This window comes from Semicossyphus pulcher, unplaced genomic scaffold, assembly GCF_022749685.1.
Source record: "Semicossyphus pulcher isolate SPU_LCO1_2020_fin unplaced genomic scaffold, fSemPul1.0.p SCAF_21, whole genome shotgun sequence".
NCBI lineage: Eukaryota > Metazoa > Chordata > Actinopteri > Labriformes > Labridae > Semicossyphus > Semicossyphus pulcher.
Window position 1 is genome coordinate 3,036,863 of NW_027211695.1, and position 16,459 is coordinate 3,053,321.

The following is a 16,459-nucleotide window of genomic DNA, read 5'->3' on the forward strand; positions in this document are numbered from 1 at the left end:
CTGGTTGATGAGTTGTTAAACTTAAGAGGAAATAACTCAAACTTCTAAAGCTCATCCTCCATTATCAGCCTTAATCGTGCTTGAGGGAGTATCATTATCTCCCCTTATTTTGCAGATGTTGCCGCCAGTGAATTAGTGACTTTACTTCATTGTGCTGCTTTCTGTTGACATGAATAACACTGCTCTGTGTCGGCTCCAGGTCTGCCTGCTCAGAACGGCCATGTGGTGAGGAGAGAGGACTCCAGAGGCTCTCTGTTTATGGACTCAGGAACACCAGACAGCATTGAGGTGAGAACACGGAGTGTACCAAGTCTCATGCCTCGTCAAAGAGATCAAAGTTTTAAGTCATAATAAGCTGTGATTAGAATATTGTAAACACAACACAAGCTCCCTTCTGCTTTGATCAGTGTGTGCTGCCCCCTCAGTGGGAGGGGCCTCCCATCTCTGGACAAAGCCTGACATAACAAACCCCCCACTTTTCCTGCTGTGCAGTTGTGGCACATTAAATGAGATGGAATTTGTATTGCGCTTGCATTGCAGTAATCTTCTTTTAACACATGCCAATGACTGCCAAGGAACTGGACTTTGTCTGAACACAGTCTTATTTATCTTTGTCTGAACACAGTCTTATTTATCTTTGTCTGAACACAGTCTTATTTATCTTTGTCTGAACACAGTCTTATTTACGTTCACCGGGATGAATGTGCATCCGCTGCAGCCAGATGTTAATATGGACGGACTGGAGGCAAATTGTAACCATCTGTTTAAATACATATTTGTGGTTCTTTCCAGCACACTGACCTGGTTTATGGTAGCTGCTTACACTCATAGCAGAACTTTGGTTCTAACGTAACTGTGGGGTCTTGGCTTGGGAACGGTCCAAGCACTGAATTCTGGTTGGTAGCTGGAGGGGTGCCAGTCCCTTTCCCTGGGCTCCGTCCAGGGACCCTCTGCTCGGGACGCATGTCCATGTGCAGCTCACTCTGACATCCCTCAATTAGTGCATTAGATCCTGTTTGTGCATGTGTTTATTTGGGGCCTTGTAGCATGTTTGTGAAAACAGAGTGAAAAGCTTGAATTTCCCCTCGGGGATATGTAAAGTATATCTTCTTCCTCTTTTTGCCTTAGTTGATGCAACTAAAGGTCACTCTGTGGCCAAACTTGATTCTCACAACAGAAGCCGTAACATAAACTTTTTTGCCTGCAAACATCCTGCAAGTTTTGCTCCTTATATCACTCGCTGAAGTCCCAGGTGACAGTGAATCTGTGCACCTGGCATGAATTTATGTAGTTACTCTGTCACCTTAAATCACTGTTGTCCTAAAAGTATTAAAACACATCGTCAAGCTTTCGAGGGGCACTGGGTAACATATTTCTCCAGTATGTAAATTTAATCCGACCCCTATGCCATCATACTCAAAAGTGTGTTAATTCGCAGCTGAAAATAGTCCCCTACAAATGACTACTGTTTGTAGCGCTGAGCTGTTTTAGGAAATTACTGCTCCATTATCCTTGTGACCTTTTTCTAAACCTCTGCGGTCATAACTTGGATCCATAGAAGGATCGGAAAATATTGAAAAACAATAGTGCAATCCTTTTAACAGATCATATCTCATTCTAAAATACCCAAAATAGCTTGTTGCCTAATCAACAACAGGGCTCGACAGGAACTGTTGCTGGGCCGAGAATTCGCAGGCAATTCTTGGCCTTTGTTTTCCATCAGTGGCAACCAAAATTAGAAAAAATAGGGACAGAAGCGACACACCCCGGAGTCAATAAACATTTGATCATTGTATAAGCAGCTACGGAGTGGGGAAATGGATTTGGGTGTGGATGAACAAGCGACTCTCAATAGATTTCCCTCTGATTTTGACCCACCGCATCACTTCTTCATGACTCCTCGCGGCGGCGCTGTATGAGGGTAACATGAATGGAAATTAATTGGCAGAAGAAGATAATCGGATATCGTGATGTATCATTACATGATTGTATTACAATATGTCAATTATCGCAGAATCGCTGTATCGTGACATTATCGTTCTCGTGGGCCATCGTGAGTTATCCTGCGATTCCAATCCAGAGCCGTGTAGACAGAGAGTCGCAGCCCCACTTACTCCCTGAACAAAGTATCCAGAGCCGTGTAGACAGAGAGTCGCAGCCCCGCCTACTCCCTGAACAAAGTATCCAGAGCCGTGTAGACAGAGAGTCGCAGCCCCGCTACTCCCCAAACAAAGTATCAAGAGCCATGTAGACAGAGAGTCGCAGCCCCGCTACTCCCCGAACAAAGTATCCAGAGCCGTGTAGACAGAGAGTCGCAGCCCCGCCTACTCCCCGAACAAAGTATCAAGAGCCGTGTAGACAGAGAGTCGCAGCCCCGCTACTCCCCAAACAAAGTATCCAGAGCCGTGTAGACAGAGAGTCGCAGCCCCGCTACTCCCCGAACAAAGTATCCAGAGCCGTGTAGACAGAGAGTCGCAGCCCCGCCTACTCTGTGAACAAAGTATCCAGAGCTGTGTAGACAGAGAGTCGCAGCCCCGCCTACTCTGTGAACAAAGTATCCAGAGCCGTGTAGACAGAGAGACGCAGCCCTGCTACTCCCCGAACAAAGTATCCAGAGCCATGTAGACAGAGAGTTGGGTCAGTCTGGTTAACGCCAACATAAAGAGCATTACAGCAGTCCATACGGGCTCGAGATTAAAGCATGTGTCACTCGTTCAAAATCATTAAAATATGCAACGGACGGCATCAAGCATCAAATGGTAAAAACTACTTCTAACAGCGTTAGAGTTTATTTGTTTATCCAATTGTCCATTTTGACTCCGAGGTTGGTAACTGTAGGTTTTACATATGGTTGCAGGGCACCCAGGTCCATAGAAGTAGCGTCACCGGCACCACCGGGTCCAAACAGCCATCACTTTGATTTTCCTTTCATTACAGTTTAAAAAATAAGGGCCAACCACGCTTTGATGTCTTTAAGACACTCCAGGAAAAGCCTCAGGGAGCTGCCATGCCTTACCATCCCTAGTTACTGTAGTAATGCTATTTTATGTCACATTTTCATTATAGAGCAGACCTTAAACTGCAAAGTATCTTAATTACTCAAAAATTAGGAGAGTAAATATGGCGACCATATTTTAGAGCCAGTGCAAACAACAAAAAAACACCAGGTCGATCCCTTTGTGGTGCATTTCTCAGCCTCAGACGGAGGCTTTGTCTAATGAAATGTACATGCTTTCTCTATCACACTGTGTAAAAAGCCAGATGCTTAAAAGTTGTTGTTTCCTGCACTTTGTTCCAGCTGCAGAGACGCTGCTCCACCATGAGCAGCAGCCCGATGCCTCCTATCGGCAGACTGGGACAGTATGAGATCAGAGGCCTCTTGCTGTCCTCCCTGCACATCGTCAAGACCTTGTCCGAGGGTAAGCGACGATCTATGCCTGCACTGAACATTAATCCCTTCAGCCTGCATACACAGGATGTGACAAGGATATTTTGGGAAGAGCCTCAGCAGAAAGTTAAGATAAAAGATAGACTAAGGAGTGTCAATCAGCCAGGCATCACTAATGGAGTAGCATGACCGCTCTAAAATCAACACAAGTATTTGTTCAGAGGTGACCCCACCTTAATAAATGTTGCTTTAAACATACAGCATGTTTGTCCGCAGACACTCTCAATGCCTACTGGAACAAAGTGAACCCTCAAGACATCATGAACTTCCTCAGTTTGCTGGAGTAAGTATGCACAGTGTTTCCCCACACGCCTGATGCAATGTAGTGAAAATGACTTGTGTGAAACTGTATTTTCTGTAAAAGGTGACTTTAAAAATGGAAAACAAACATTAGACTGTGTATTAGAAGTGGACGTAGACGGCGTGGCGTCTCCCATTAGTTTGCAGACTATCGTTTTGAGTCTTGTTTGTTTTTTGGAGGCAGAAGTGACAATATTTGGACAGGAGGGTGGAGCTGGGGTTGTAAAACAATAAGTTAACAGGTAATGCTAGCGCTAGCTTGGTTAGCAAGGGGTATCCATTCCCTCATTCACAGTAACCGTGATAGTTTGCTCACGTAAAACAGGCTTTAATCAAAAAGTCTTCTTTTTCAAACATAATTTTTTAGTATCCGTTAAAAGCAGGATGATGCATAATTCTGCACCTCTATCTTAGTAAATATGTCACCATTACTGATAACCACTGCTTGATCCAGAAGAAGAGTACGATAGAGACTGCAGACTTACTAAGATAAAGTTGACTGACGTAATGTGGTCGTCTCTAGTAGACAGTTGCACTTGGAATAAAGTTGCATGCTGCGGGCCTTTAGAAAGAATGCAGGGTGAAAGCGCTTCTGCACTGGCTTCGAGGGTTCCTGTACCTCCCTAAAAAGTCTTAAATGGTCTTAAATTACAATCAGGGAAATTAAATGAAATTAGCTGTAGGTATTAACTTTGCAGATGGTGCGCTTAAGGCGGAAAATTGTCACGCACATTACCGTAACAAAGAGTATAGAAGCAATCTAAGTTGTTCGGCCGTGATGTCTCAGACGCTCTGCAAGCTTTACTTGCACTAACGGCAACGTCTGATTTGTGGCTGAATATGCAAGGTGCAATTTATGCCGAACAAGGGGGTGAAAGCTGTTGAATCCTACATAAAAACTGAAAAGCACCAGTGGTACGCAGCAGCAGCTAGTAGTAGTGGGGATATGCCTGAATTGTTTGCACGTAGGAGACCTGAAAGTTGCAGTAGATTGCAGGTGTATCTGCTGATGATTCAGATCAGACAGTGGAACACAGTGGAACCTTCTGATTAGTATCAGATGGGTTGTGGTTGATAAATTAGTACATCATTAGGGCCTGATCAGACAGAACACGTTTTAACAGCTGCCGGCTTTTTTGTCATTGTTTTCAATGAGACGCTTTCTGCACGCTGCTTTTGCGTTGCAGAGCGCCTCGCGTTTTTCCGCTCTGTGTGCCTCGCGTTTTTTAGGAAACTGTCACGTTCAGACAGACAACAGGACCCAACTGAGCAGACCTGAGACAGAGCAGATTCGTTTAACCGTTTATTGGCAGAGTTCGGTACACAGGAGATCAGTCAATGGCAGCAGAACAAAAATCGGCAGGCAAAGTCGTAGTCCAAAAACAGGCAAAAGTCAAAACCAAGGTAGCAAACTAGACAGGCAGAAGTACAAAAGCGCTGGGCAAAAGGAGAACACGAGGAAAACTGATCATACACTGGGAAACAAACACGAGGAATAAACGCCGGAAAACTACTCACAAAGGATGCAGACAATCTGACAAAGACACACTGGGGAAGACAGGCTAATATACACAAGAGGGGAGGAGACAACGAGACACAGGTGAAAACAATTAGCAATCACACACACAGGGAGTAAAGAAACCTCAAATGAATGCAAAACAGGAAGTGGGGAGATTAACAAAATAAAACAGGAAGTACAGACAAAAACTCAGGACCTGATAGAAACGCTCCGAGCACCTCGAGTTGGAAAAACGTAAACTCAAAGCAGAAAAGCGCCCGACGTCAGGCGTTTTGTCTGATTGTCCAATCGGAAGAAAGGAGAGGCGGGCCTTCTGTCAGTAGACAATATAACGGTTAGGTTAATGACGGCTAATGATTCGGTGGTTGCCTTGACAACAGTAGAAAAAAAAAAGGCGCAGCGAGCTCTGTCTGATCGGGCCCTTAATGAGGAAAATATTCATTACATTTTCTTAAAGGTGACCATATTTTAAGCTTAAATATTTGCAGCGATCCCCCAGCAGCAGAAACGATGAGTGCGTTTCAGATTACCGTGCGTAATAACGAGGCACAGCGGTGTGACCTCATTGACAATTTAAATCTCCTGACGCGTCGAAAGGATCGGCCAGGATCTACTGTTACGGAGAGTTGTTCTACACATCTAAGAGGTCAACACATTTCACAAGCTAAAAGTTTAATTCCAGTTTCCTCTGGTCTAGCCATTTGCAGCGGCGACATTACTGTGTACATGGAAACGTTTACAGTTACTGAAAGCCGCCTCTCTGATCTTTAGAGTTACTCGTAAGAAAAGACGCTTAATGTGTTTGAAGCTTTTGGATGTCAAAGGTCTTAAAAAACATGGTTTAGAAATGGTGCAGGAACCTTGTCTCGAATAGTAACGAGACACATCATGAATATTCCATTTACCAACCAAACACTAAAGTCTGTCAACAGACAACCAAAGATATTCCTCTGACACTGCAGTGTTACCCAACTGTACATGACACCCATGCCCACATTCCTCTCGCCTAATATTTCATTTCTCCTCCTGCAGGATCTGCCTGATTCAGTTTCGTTACACTGGAAAAAGAAACATTGGCAGGTAAGGCTCGAAAACATTGTTGTCGTACCTGTCATTACCTGCCTTATCTGTTACACATCTGCCATTTCAGACACACCTTTGTTTAGTTTATTTTGTCTCCACAGGAATGAATGTGTTGCTTAGTTAATCCTTTCGTAAGCCGTTGTTTTTGAAGGAAGATTATTCTGGGTTTAAACATTTCTGCAGCTCATTTATGATCTCATTACGTTCCTGTATCTTCCTCTCATCTCTCTCAGCCTGTCAAACAACTACATGCACTCTCTGTCTCTTCCTGTGGATGTATTATTTATATAGGAGTCAGGATGTGTGCATGCCGAAGCTGTTCTCCTCAGACAGGAAGTCTCAGACGATGCCGGCGATGCGCTGCAACCGAGCCAGCTTCATGCAGACCAAGATGCACCAGTTCAGCACCATGGAGGCCTCCCTCACTCTCAATATAGGTACACAACACACACCCGCTCATATGCAAAACTCTGACAGGTTAATTCTCCTCATATTATCTATGAAAACATCTGATACATGAATATGACTCATCTTTAATTACAGGTGAATACACAAACTCTACTTTATAAAGAATATAGTTTCGAATTAAGTTACATTAAATGACCGAGGTCTTACAGCTATACACAACTATGTAACTACAGCCGGCGCGATGCTATGCTCCGTCGGTAACTTCTGCGACTCCTCGTCATCTCAGCTACAAATTTCGCCCGTCTCAGTCCGAGCAGCGCTCGAACATCGTTCCAATAAAGACCTAACCACCGTAACATCCTGGGTGCATTTGTGAGGTCAGACGGTGACGCAGCAGAAAAGAGACTGAAAGGAGTATACTTCACTGGCAATGGGAAACGAGACTATCGGCATTCATTAGAGGGTCTGAAAAACCTGCGTCAGCGCACTAATTTTGATGGGAAAGGGGTATAAGTTGTGTATGCATGAATCTAGCCAGAAATAGAGTTCCTGAACGCACTTTTTAGACTGATTGTTTAAGCTCAAAGACCACTGTGAGCTCAATGTATGATTAATGTATAAAATCCTCAAGGAAACTTGATAAGAATTGTGTGGTTTGTTGCAGATGTAAAGGCAGCATCAATAACAAGAACAGATGACTGACTGTGTAAAGCCCTGCACACATTGTGTCCTTATAATCTTGCATTCATGTGCACGTGCTGCAGGGACGGGGCCGTCAGAAGCAGAAATTCACCATCAGGCTCTGCTGGAGGGAAACATCTCCACAGAGGTCTGCCTCAGTGTCCTGGACGTCCTCTCTCTTTTCACTCAGTGTTTTAAGGTCAGCACACACACACACACGTAACTTCATGTGCGGCATTCACACACTCTGTATTTGCCCTCTTAATTGACAAACCAACCCTCTCTCCGTGTGTTTGTTTCAGACCCAGCTGCTGGACAGCGACGGTCACAACCCTCTCATGAAGAAGGTGTTTGACGTTTACCTGACCTTCCTGAAAGTCGGCCAATCAGAAGCGGCGCTCAGACACATCTTCTCTGCACTCAGGGCTTTCATTAACAAGGTATGTACGCACAAAGCGTGTGGTGTTGCCGCTCTGGTGACACAAACATGAGATTGTCTGGTTGAGATAAGATGTCTTGTTGCTGACGACATTCTCCACCACAAGTAAACAGAAGAAGCAAACACAAGTGATGGATATCGACACTCGACCAGACTACGTGACATCGCTGTCGTCGTTCTTTATCTCTTTCTGCTATTTATAACATCCAAAAACAATCTGGACTGAATGTCATTCATCATTGTGAAAAGGAGCGGATACAGATGTTAAATATTACTTGCTTCCTGTGTTTGTTGACGTCGCTGCTGCCTTGTTCCCATATTCACACACTTGATCAGAAGAGAAGTTGTTGTCTTTGACATGAAGAACTTTGTTCCTTAAAAGACTCTGAACAAACAATTAGAGACTAAATATATTGCATGTATGAAAAGTGTAACAGTTTGTTGTAGTTAATCGTGGGGAATTGTTTATTCAGTTAATACCAAAACATCTAGCAAGAGAAGGTCAGGCTCTGACTTGTCTCGATCTGGGAGTAGTTAGGGAACTCGTGTATATCCCAGGAGACAGGGACGACCCACTTCCCTTTGCCACTCTCTGAGAGCAGCAGCAGTTACACTGTGGATGCTTTTGTGGTGAATCATCGCAGAGACTCTGTTCTGGCAGGTTTTTACAGTTGTAAGTGAGAGAGACTGGTTTTTGTACAGTCACACACAGTAAACATCTCTTTGAGGTTGTGAACGTGGCTGTGGCCGAGTGCGAAACAATTCTGCACAGAGAGAAAACAGCTGCACTTTCATTCCAAGCCTTTTAAACTTATGGAAATGGCTTGCAAAGAAGTGTAATATTTTCTCTCTCTGTGTCAGAGTTTCAGGGGGGACCTCACCAAAGGATTGCGCTGCTTTTGCGCCCGCTAAACCTCTGCAAAAGACACACAAAGCCTCATTCTCGTAGCACACAAAGAGGGTTGTATGCACCCCAGTGCTCTGGTGCCAATTGCACGCATTAAAGTCATGATTTATTTGCAGACATTCGGGGCAAATTTGGCCCCTTTCTATGCAATAAAAAGCACCTATTTCACAAACACCAGCGCCAACAGCACCGCGCAGATAGAGTGAAAACAGCACCGTCTGCAGAGAGCGCCTCTGAGTTTCCACTGATCATGGCGACAACTCCACCTTTTGTGTGACCAAAGAATGTACTTGTCTGTTAATAATATATTGTCATTATTGTTATAATCGGGAGGCCAATCAGTCCGGGGCTGTGCGAGGCTCAACCCCAGCGCACACGGGCACACCTCGGAGCCGTTATGCATGATGGGGATAGAAAATGAAGCTTCGTTACAGAGAGAGAAGCTAGTAAACACCTGTCGAGTCTTCACAGTAAACTGTTAAAAGAGATGCCCCCTCCTCTCCCTGCTCATCCCCGATCTGTCCATGAAGTTGAGATCTGTCAGTGTGCGCTCAGCGTCTGCCTGAGAGCGCAGCGCTGCACAGCAGAGAGCGGAGGTGCTGACAGCTTCTCTCCACAATCAGACACAAAACAAGAGCAAACTGCACGGATCTGCAAAATGTTATGTGTTTGTGCTTGGATATAATCAGTGCGATTTGTTTTGTGAATCGGACCTTGAGATGGAGCAGACAGCGAATGATGCGCAATTTATGGAGCTATCAGCGACCGCAATTCATTCTAGTGTTGTCCAAAAACTATGAGCCGCACTGTTGTACACAGTCCACACAGCAGTTTACTACCTACATTGTTTGCAGCCCTGATTACTCACTGGAGCATACCCAAACAGTTATGATAGTGTTAGACTCTCTTTTGTTGTTCTTAAATACTGTTGAACTATGTCAAGTCTAAAGCGCCTCAGGATGTAGGTGTACTTCTTGCACTTGCATGTTTTTTGTCACTTATCTCAAACATGATCTTCAGATCCTGATCTCCTGTGATAAGTGGAAAGTACTTCAAGTGTTTTCATTTCTCTGCTGTCTTCCCTACATGCTTACAGTCATTTCCTGATCCCATCCCTGTCCAGAATCTGCCTTTTTAATACACCAACCCTTTGTCCCGTCAGTTCCCCTCGGTGCTGTTTAAGGGCCGCGTGACGCTGTGCGAGGCTCTGTGCTGCGAGGTGCTCAAGTGTTGCGTCTCCAAGCTGGGGTCTCTGAGGGCAGAGGCGTCGGCGCTGCTCTACCTGCTGATGAGGAACAACTACGAGTACACCAAGAGGAAGACGTTCCTACGCACACACCTGCAGGTAAAGAGGAGTTGGTCGGCGTTTATGAAGCAGAGGAAACTTGTGTACCTCTAAAGATCGACCTCTCTTTATACATGCTAAAAAAAAAAAGCCCACTTCTTCGGTTGCTTTCATAAGGCTGCGGAAGAACGTGAAGAGGATGTTTAGACAGTTGAATCATGAAAGACTTGCTGAGTTGGATGTTTGTTTGTCTCCTCATCCACTCCTTCTCTCCCCCTCATTCTGTCCAGATCATCATCGCTGTCAGCCAGCTGATCTCCGACGTGGCGCTGACCGGCAGCTCGCGCTTCCAGGAGTCTCTGTCCATCATCAACAACTTTGCAAACAGTGACAAGGCCATGAAGGTAAACTTAACCTAGTCTTACCACAGATGTCAGATCCTTGACACTGCGACAGAGCAAACAATAGAAAGAAAAAACCACGAGAGTAAAATGGCTGATTTTAGATCAATCTGAACTTTAAAGGCCCCCTATTGTGGTAAACATGTTTCTTGCCGACACATATACTTTAGTCATCCTTCAGCCAAGCAAACCTCAGACTCTGGAAAGCGAAAGCCTCTGGGTTGTTTCCACAGCCAGCCAGGGAAAGCATGTCCTTCAACGAGCCGTTTTGATTTGGCTCTCGTTGTCGCGTAATAACAGGAGTCATTTGCATAACGCCCCTCTCCACGGCGGATAACAACTCCCACTCCCCTCTGCTGTCTGTGCACGACAGCCGCCATTGTTGCACTTCGCTACTGCAGACTCGGAGATGTCGAAGGTTAGAGCGAGACACGCCAACTGTTCTGTTACATAAACGTCTGTAAACCCTCCCAGCATCGGAGGATAAAAAGAACGTTCAACTGCTGCTAATTCGTTCGTCTGTGCTCACCACTTCACCCCAAGCCCCTTTCACACTGCCGTTCCACCTCAGCGCCGTAACGAAGCTACGCCGTCTTGCAGCCTTTGTCATTTTTCATCTGACCAAGCAACGCCGGCGTAAAGCCGCCCCAGCATGTTTCTGCACAGCATTCTGGCGTTGCAGAAGCAAAACGTACGTGAGGTGTGCGTGCTTCAAATACACACACACACGGCACTGTTCCGCCCTGCCGGCTCCACTGTTTACACAGATGCTGTTTTGCCTCTGCAGATCCTGGACAGGTGTGTCGTGAGTGAAAGAGACGGAGGGTAAAGTGGTAGGGTTGTTCTTGAACACACCGAGCACTCCTCACTCAGGTCTGTGTTTTTACAGAGCGTTCCGGCGTTTGTGCTTTAAATACACACACGTTCCGCCCTGCTGGCTCTGCAGCCTACATGCCTCTGTTTCTACAACGCTGGCTTTGCCTCGAAACTGACCCTTAAAGATGGATCCATACCATATTTGTTTTTATCGCTGGCCAATACAGCGACTATTGTAAGATATTTCATGGAATAGCATTACAGTAATGTCAAAGTAGCCGGCAGAAAGCTTGAGTCAATCTCCTAACACTCATTTTTACAGGATAACAGGTACAAATTTGTCCTATATGTCTAACCGCTAATGTAGCTGAGGCAACCACGTTCACACGCAAGGCGAGAAATTACGAACAACACGTTCAAATTTCAACCTATCGCTCACTGACATCCCGCTGTAACCGTCGCTGCGTTCGGGATCAGATTCCGCATCAAACATGTACGGCCTTACTACATTTGATCCCGCGAGTGGTTCTCCTGGAGTGGCTGCCATGTTTGTTTACTGGTCCTCTGCGTCTGCAACCTCCAGCGGAACCCCAAGAGATCAGGCAGCCAAACAGAGCAGCCGCTCGTTAACATATCATCAGGAGGAGGGAGAGGTCTCTCATTGGACATGTTATAAACAGTTAAACGTAACATAATATGTGACCTTTAAATCTTTCCATAGAAGCTCATCCAAGCTGGGACAGGATTCAACCTATCAGGGATCTTTGTGTCTGTGTTATTCACTCTCGAGACGGGTCACTGGATACCATTCCTTAAACACTGTGAGATTAGATCTGGAGCTCTGCAATATGACTGATGTGGTTTCTTTGGACTGTAAATACACATGTATGAGGTGAAGATGACTGATTGCAGATTCTTTGCAACTGAGTCATAAAGATGTTTGGTGCTTTAACTGTTCACAGGTTTGGGTTTCTAGTCCCCAAACATTGACAGCCTTTTTTTGTAGAAGGACTTAAACAGATTTTTGTCATGAGTCTGTATGAGCTGGGCAGGCTGGCAAAATGTAGGTCCTGGAGACAGAGAGAACCGGTCTAAGTCAGGTTGGCAGGTAGGGAAGGAAACTAGAGCTGGACTTGTGGCACATGAACAAACTTGCCTGGCACGACGATCAGGCAGGGACTGGCAGTCAGCGCAGGGTTCCCGTGGGGAGGGCAGAGGGGTAGAGTAGAATGTAAACACACCAAGCACTCCTCACTCATACTTAAGAGTCTGAAAATAAACAAAGTGCTTGCATTCATGCGTCACGGAGGAGGGACTCCGATGCTGTTGGGACGTGGGGGGAGTTTGCGCGTTCTCCCCGTGCATTCGTGGGTTCCCTCTGAGGAGTTTGTTGCCTCGGGGAATTCTGGGAGGCTTTCTTTACATGTCCACCTCATGTCACTTTGCCCATCATAGGAAGGCTGATTATGCTTTTAATTCCCCTTCTCATGCTGCCCTTATTTCAAAATCCGATTGCACTTTTATTGTGTAAAAACATTGTGTAATTTAAATGAGGATTATATTAATCTGGACTTTTCTTTGGTTTGCTCTTCTCTCCACGTTGCAGTCCACAGCGTTCCCCTCTGAAGTGAAGGGCCTGACCAAGCGGATCCGCACGGTGCTCATGGCCACGGCCCAGATGAGGGAGCACGAGAAGGACCCGGAGATGCTGCTGGACCTCCAGTACAGCCTGGCCCGGTCCTACGCCAGCACCCCCGAGCTGAGACGCACCTGGCTGGACAGCATGGCCCGAGCACACCTCAAGAATGGAGATCTCTCTGAGGTAAAGAGGATTTCTGTTTCACAACGTGTCTTATGTCTGTTTCCAAGCAATATCTCCAAACACTGAAAACAATGATCTTTCATAACACAAAAAGAGTCATTGATGACGGCTTAAATCTGCAGGGTAAACTGGCTCGCCAACATGCTCATTGGTAACAACCAAAGCTAACAAATGAAAGCCACTAGTTTTCAAGGAACCATTGTTCTCTGAATCACACCAATGCAGCAAAGGCAACTGATGGGTGAATGATTTTGAGACATGAAAAATATTAATTTACATTGTTGTACTGTTGCACAAGGACCTCACAGCTAAATGAAACACTGTAACAAAACAGTACGATAACATTTGGTATCAGTGTTATGTTAGGTCAATACAACTCTTACAAGGTTTGTCATTTTATGTTTGTTTGTTGCTTCTGCTGACTAAGTTAGTCTAGGCACAACATTTGGTTAAAAATAGAAACTTGGGTTGTCAAATTAACGTGATATTTTATTGAAACAAGGTTCTCCTGTTCTTTATCCGGCCAAGGTCAAAGGTCAGGTTTGGCCCTGATCGACTGCACATATTTATTTTAAGACCCCCTCCAGTCAAAATCAAGTCTTTAACCTTGTAAACATCTCCATGTGGTGTTCTTCATGTGCTACAAGACGTATCAGCGACAACATCAGCAGTCATCTCCATGGCTGGGCCTGTCTGCCCAAGGACAGGCTGAACTACACGTTTTCAGATTGGCAGGTTTGAGACGTCACAAACCTAAGGAGCCAATCACGTTAATGGACGGGGTGACGCTATGCATATCATTATGTGCAACCTATGGCAACCACGTCGGCGATGCTCGTGCCATCTGTAATCGTCTTCGCAATCTCAGACAACGGTGAACATGCCGGGCGTGTAGCCAGCGGTTAGAGATAATCGACTTCCAGTCAAGACTTCTGCATTGTTTACAGAAAAAGAAACAGTGTTTCTCGTGATTGACTTTAATTAACGGGTCTTACCTTTGTTGAAATTTCAACCTCATGATGCAGATTAGTAAAAAGTCAAGATGAAGCTTGGTCAGGTCTGTCCTCAAGAGGAGAAGAACACTACTTTAAAAATGAGAGGTTTGTTGCATTGATGCATTCGAGGAAGTCAGGAAATCTGAACACTGATCAGCTTTCGTAACACAGCGTCAAGGGAATTTATCTCAAGTTTAATATTTGATCTAGAACAGATTGTTAGCTGTTAGCATGCAGATGTCTGTTTATAAATCATTATCAGACAACGCTGATGGGAGCCGGGATGTCATTACGGCACATTACGTTCCGCCTGCTTTTGCTTTCCACTTTTTCCTGCATACGCCGCAGCCTGCTGATCCGTGATTGGCCAATTTTACTCGGACTACAAGCGTACTACAAATGGACACCAGAGCACTTGCCAGCCCTAAAAATCCACGTCCCAGCCTACAGATTTTACATTTCTATGTAGAATCTGTAAACAGAAATGTCTCACTACTGACTACTAACGTTACTACTGACTACTTAGCTAGCCAAGTGTCAACAAGTTGCCACTAAACGATGGCAGAGACGTGTTTTGTTTACATGACGGAGGGGGCGGTTGGAAATTTGCATAGTGAGCGGGGACTAATGAGGAAGACGGAGGAGCTGCTTTGGGAGGCTTAAATAAACGTATTGTGTCTTAAAACATGACTGGAGCTGCTCTTTAATTATTGTTAAAACAAGCGAGGCAAAAAGGCCTTTTAATGAACAGGAGAAACAAGATGACGGCACATCAGACCGAGCAAATCTATTGTAAAACATTTGTTTTATTTCAATATTATGAATTCTTACACTCAAAGAGAAACTTCCCAGTAAAAGCAGCTCATAAAGCATGTGTCACCTTGTATTATCAGAACACACATAGTTAAAGAAGGCCCTGTGTTGGCTCAAGCACCACTCACAAATACCTGCAGGAATAAAAGCAGCTTTAAGACTTGTTCAAATTGTTGTTTCAAAGTAGACGAGCGGCCAGTTTGATTTGTGGGTGTGTGTCACCTAGATAAATTTAGTCTTGTGTAAGGGAAACACGATAAATCACAGATTGCAACAATACGGCTGCACTAAACTCTCATTTCACTTCCATATAAAGCCGCACCTTTGCTCTGTTGGTCGTGTTTCTGCTGTAAAAAAAACTAAACCTGCTTGTGTGTGTTCTCTCCGCAGGCGGCCATGTGCTACGTTCATGTAGCTGCGCTGGTTGCGGAATACCTGCACAGGAAAAGTAAGCTCAACACCCTTTGTGTCTTCCACATGCACTGTAATTAAAACAATGTGTGCGGTATTAATTAAAGGCCCTCAAACTGCCACAACAAATTAATCTGAGGTCATGTACATTCTTATCTGACACTTTGAGGATGTGTTGCCAGCTCTAGTAATGCGCTCCTCCTGGGAGATTTGCACGCCAGTTTGTTCCCTGACTGTTGTTAGATACAGCATGCAAACATCCACGCACTAATAGCACGGTGACATCTAGCAAAAACAAAGTGTTATTATGCGTACAATGTGTACAATGCCATATTTATCTCATGTAAAACCTGCTGTCAAATAAGCCACTAAACAAATATGAGCTTGTGTTTATCACAGAATGTCAACGGGCGAAGGTTCAGTGGGCGCCAACGTTTGTTTAGCGTCTGGACCAGGCTGCAGGGGGTTGCAGTATCTCTGCTTTAATCATGTGATTTACATTAGATAGTCACAAACCACCGAGCACGAAGTAGTACGTCTCTTTCTGTACATTTACTATTTTGAGAACATGCACCTGCAGTCAGAACGAGGATTAGGGACTCATGTGAACTAGGTCGAATCCCAGTTCGGACAAAGTAGGCCTTTCTGTGTGGAGCTTGCATGTTCTCCCAGTGCATGCATGCACTATAAAAAACTCCATAAAATTGAGGTAACAATTTGCACTTCATTTGATTGAGTCAATTTTACCCCATGTTTTGAGTGAAGAGTACCTACATTTAACAACTATGATACACTAAAATAAATTAGGTAAATTCTACTCGACGCTCTCGATCGACATTCGTCACAATTCTGCGCTGGCGGGAGTCAAACTGTAAATATCAACATGGAAGACGACTCCGCGTCCACACACACCACCGTACTTAAGTAGCAGCCATTGCGTCACAAAAAATGTGGCTCTCTTACTCCTCGTCCCTGTGGTAGTTATCCTCTGCTGTCGAATTCGCTGGCTTCCACGGCACATCAATTTCTACATGAAACCGTAAACGCCGACTTCCATGGAACCCTCGTTTGTTTACGTGCGACAGCGTGCAGCCAATAGTCTTTGTAGTTGTCCTTTTGCGCATGTGGGTC

The 16,459-nt window shown here is 44.9% G+C and overlaps 1 protein-coding gene across 2 annotated transcripts in view; it reads left to right on the forward strand.

Annotated features, from left to right (window-relative positions):
• The window catches only part of dock11 (dedicator of cytokinesis 11), a 76,408-nt gene that overhangs the window by 46,317 nt on the left and 13,632 nt on the right, over positions 1-16,459 (forward strand). For both annotated transcript variants that reach the window (XM_069671752.1, XM_069671753.1), the window contains 11 exons: positions 200-288; positions 3,299-3,419; positions 3,665-3,731; positions 6,300-6,347; positions 6,642-6,787; positions 7,523-7,638; positions 7,742-7,879; positions 9,948-10,130; positions 10,361-10,474; positions 12,894-13,109; positions 15,308-15,365. In XM_069671752.1, coding sequence (XP_069527853.1) covers positions 200-288; positions 3,299-3,419; positions 3,665-3,731; positions 6,300-6,347; positions 6,642-6,787; positions 7,523-7,638; positions 7,742-7,879; positions 9,948-10,130; positions 10,361-10,474; positions 12,894-13,109; positions 15,308-15,365 — 1,296 coding nt within the window. The remainder of the gene's footprint in view (positions 1-199; positions 289-3,298; positions 3,420-3,664; positions 3,732-6,299; positions 6,348-6,641; positions 6,788-7,522; positions 7,639-7,741; positions 7,880-9,947; positions 10,131-10,360; positions 10,475-12,893; positions 13,110-15,307; positions 15,366-16,459) is intronic.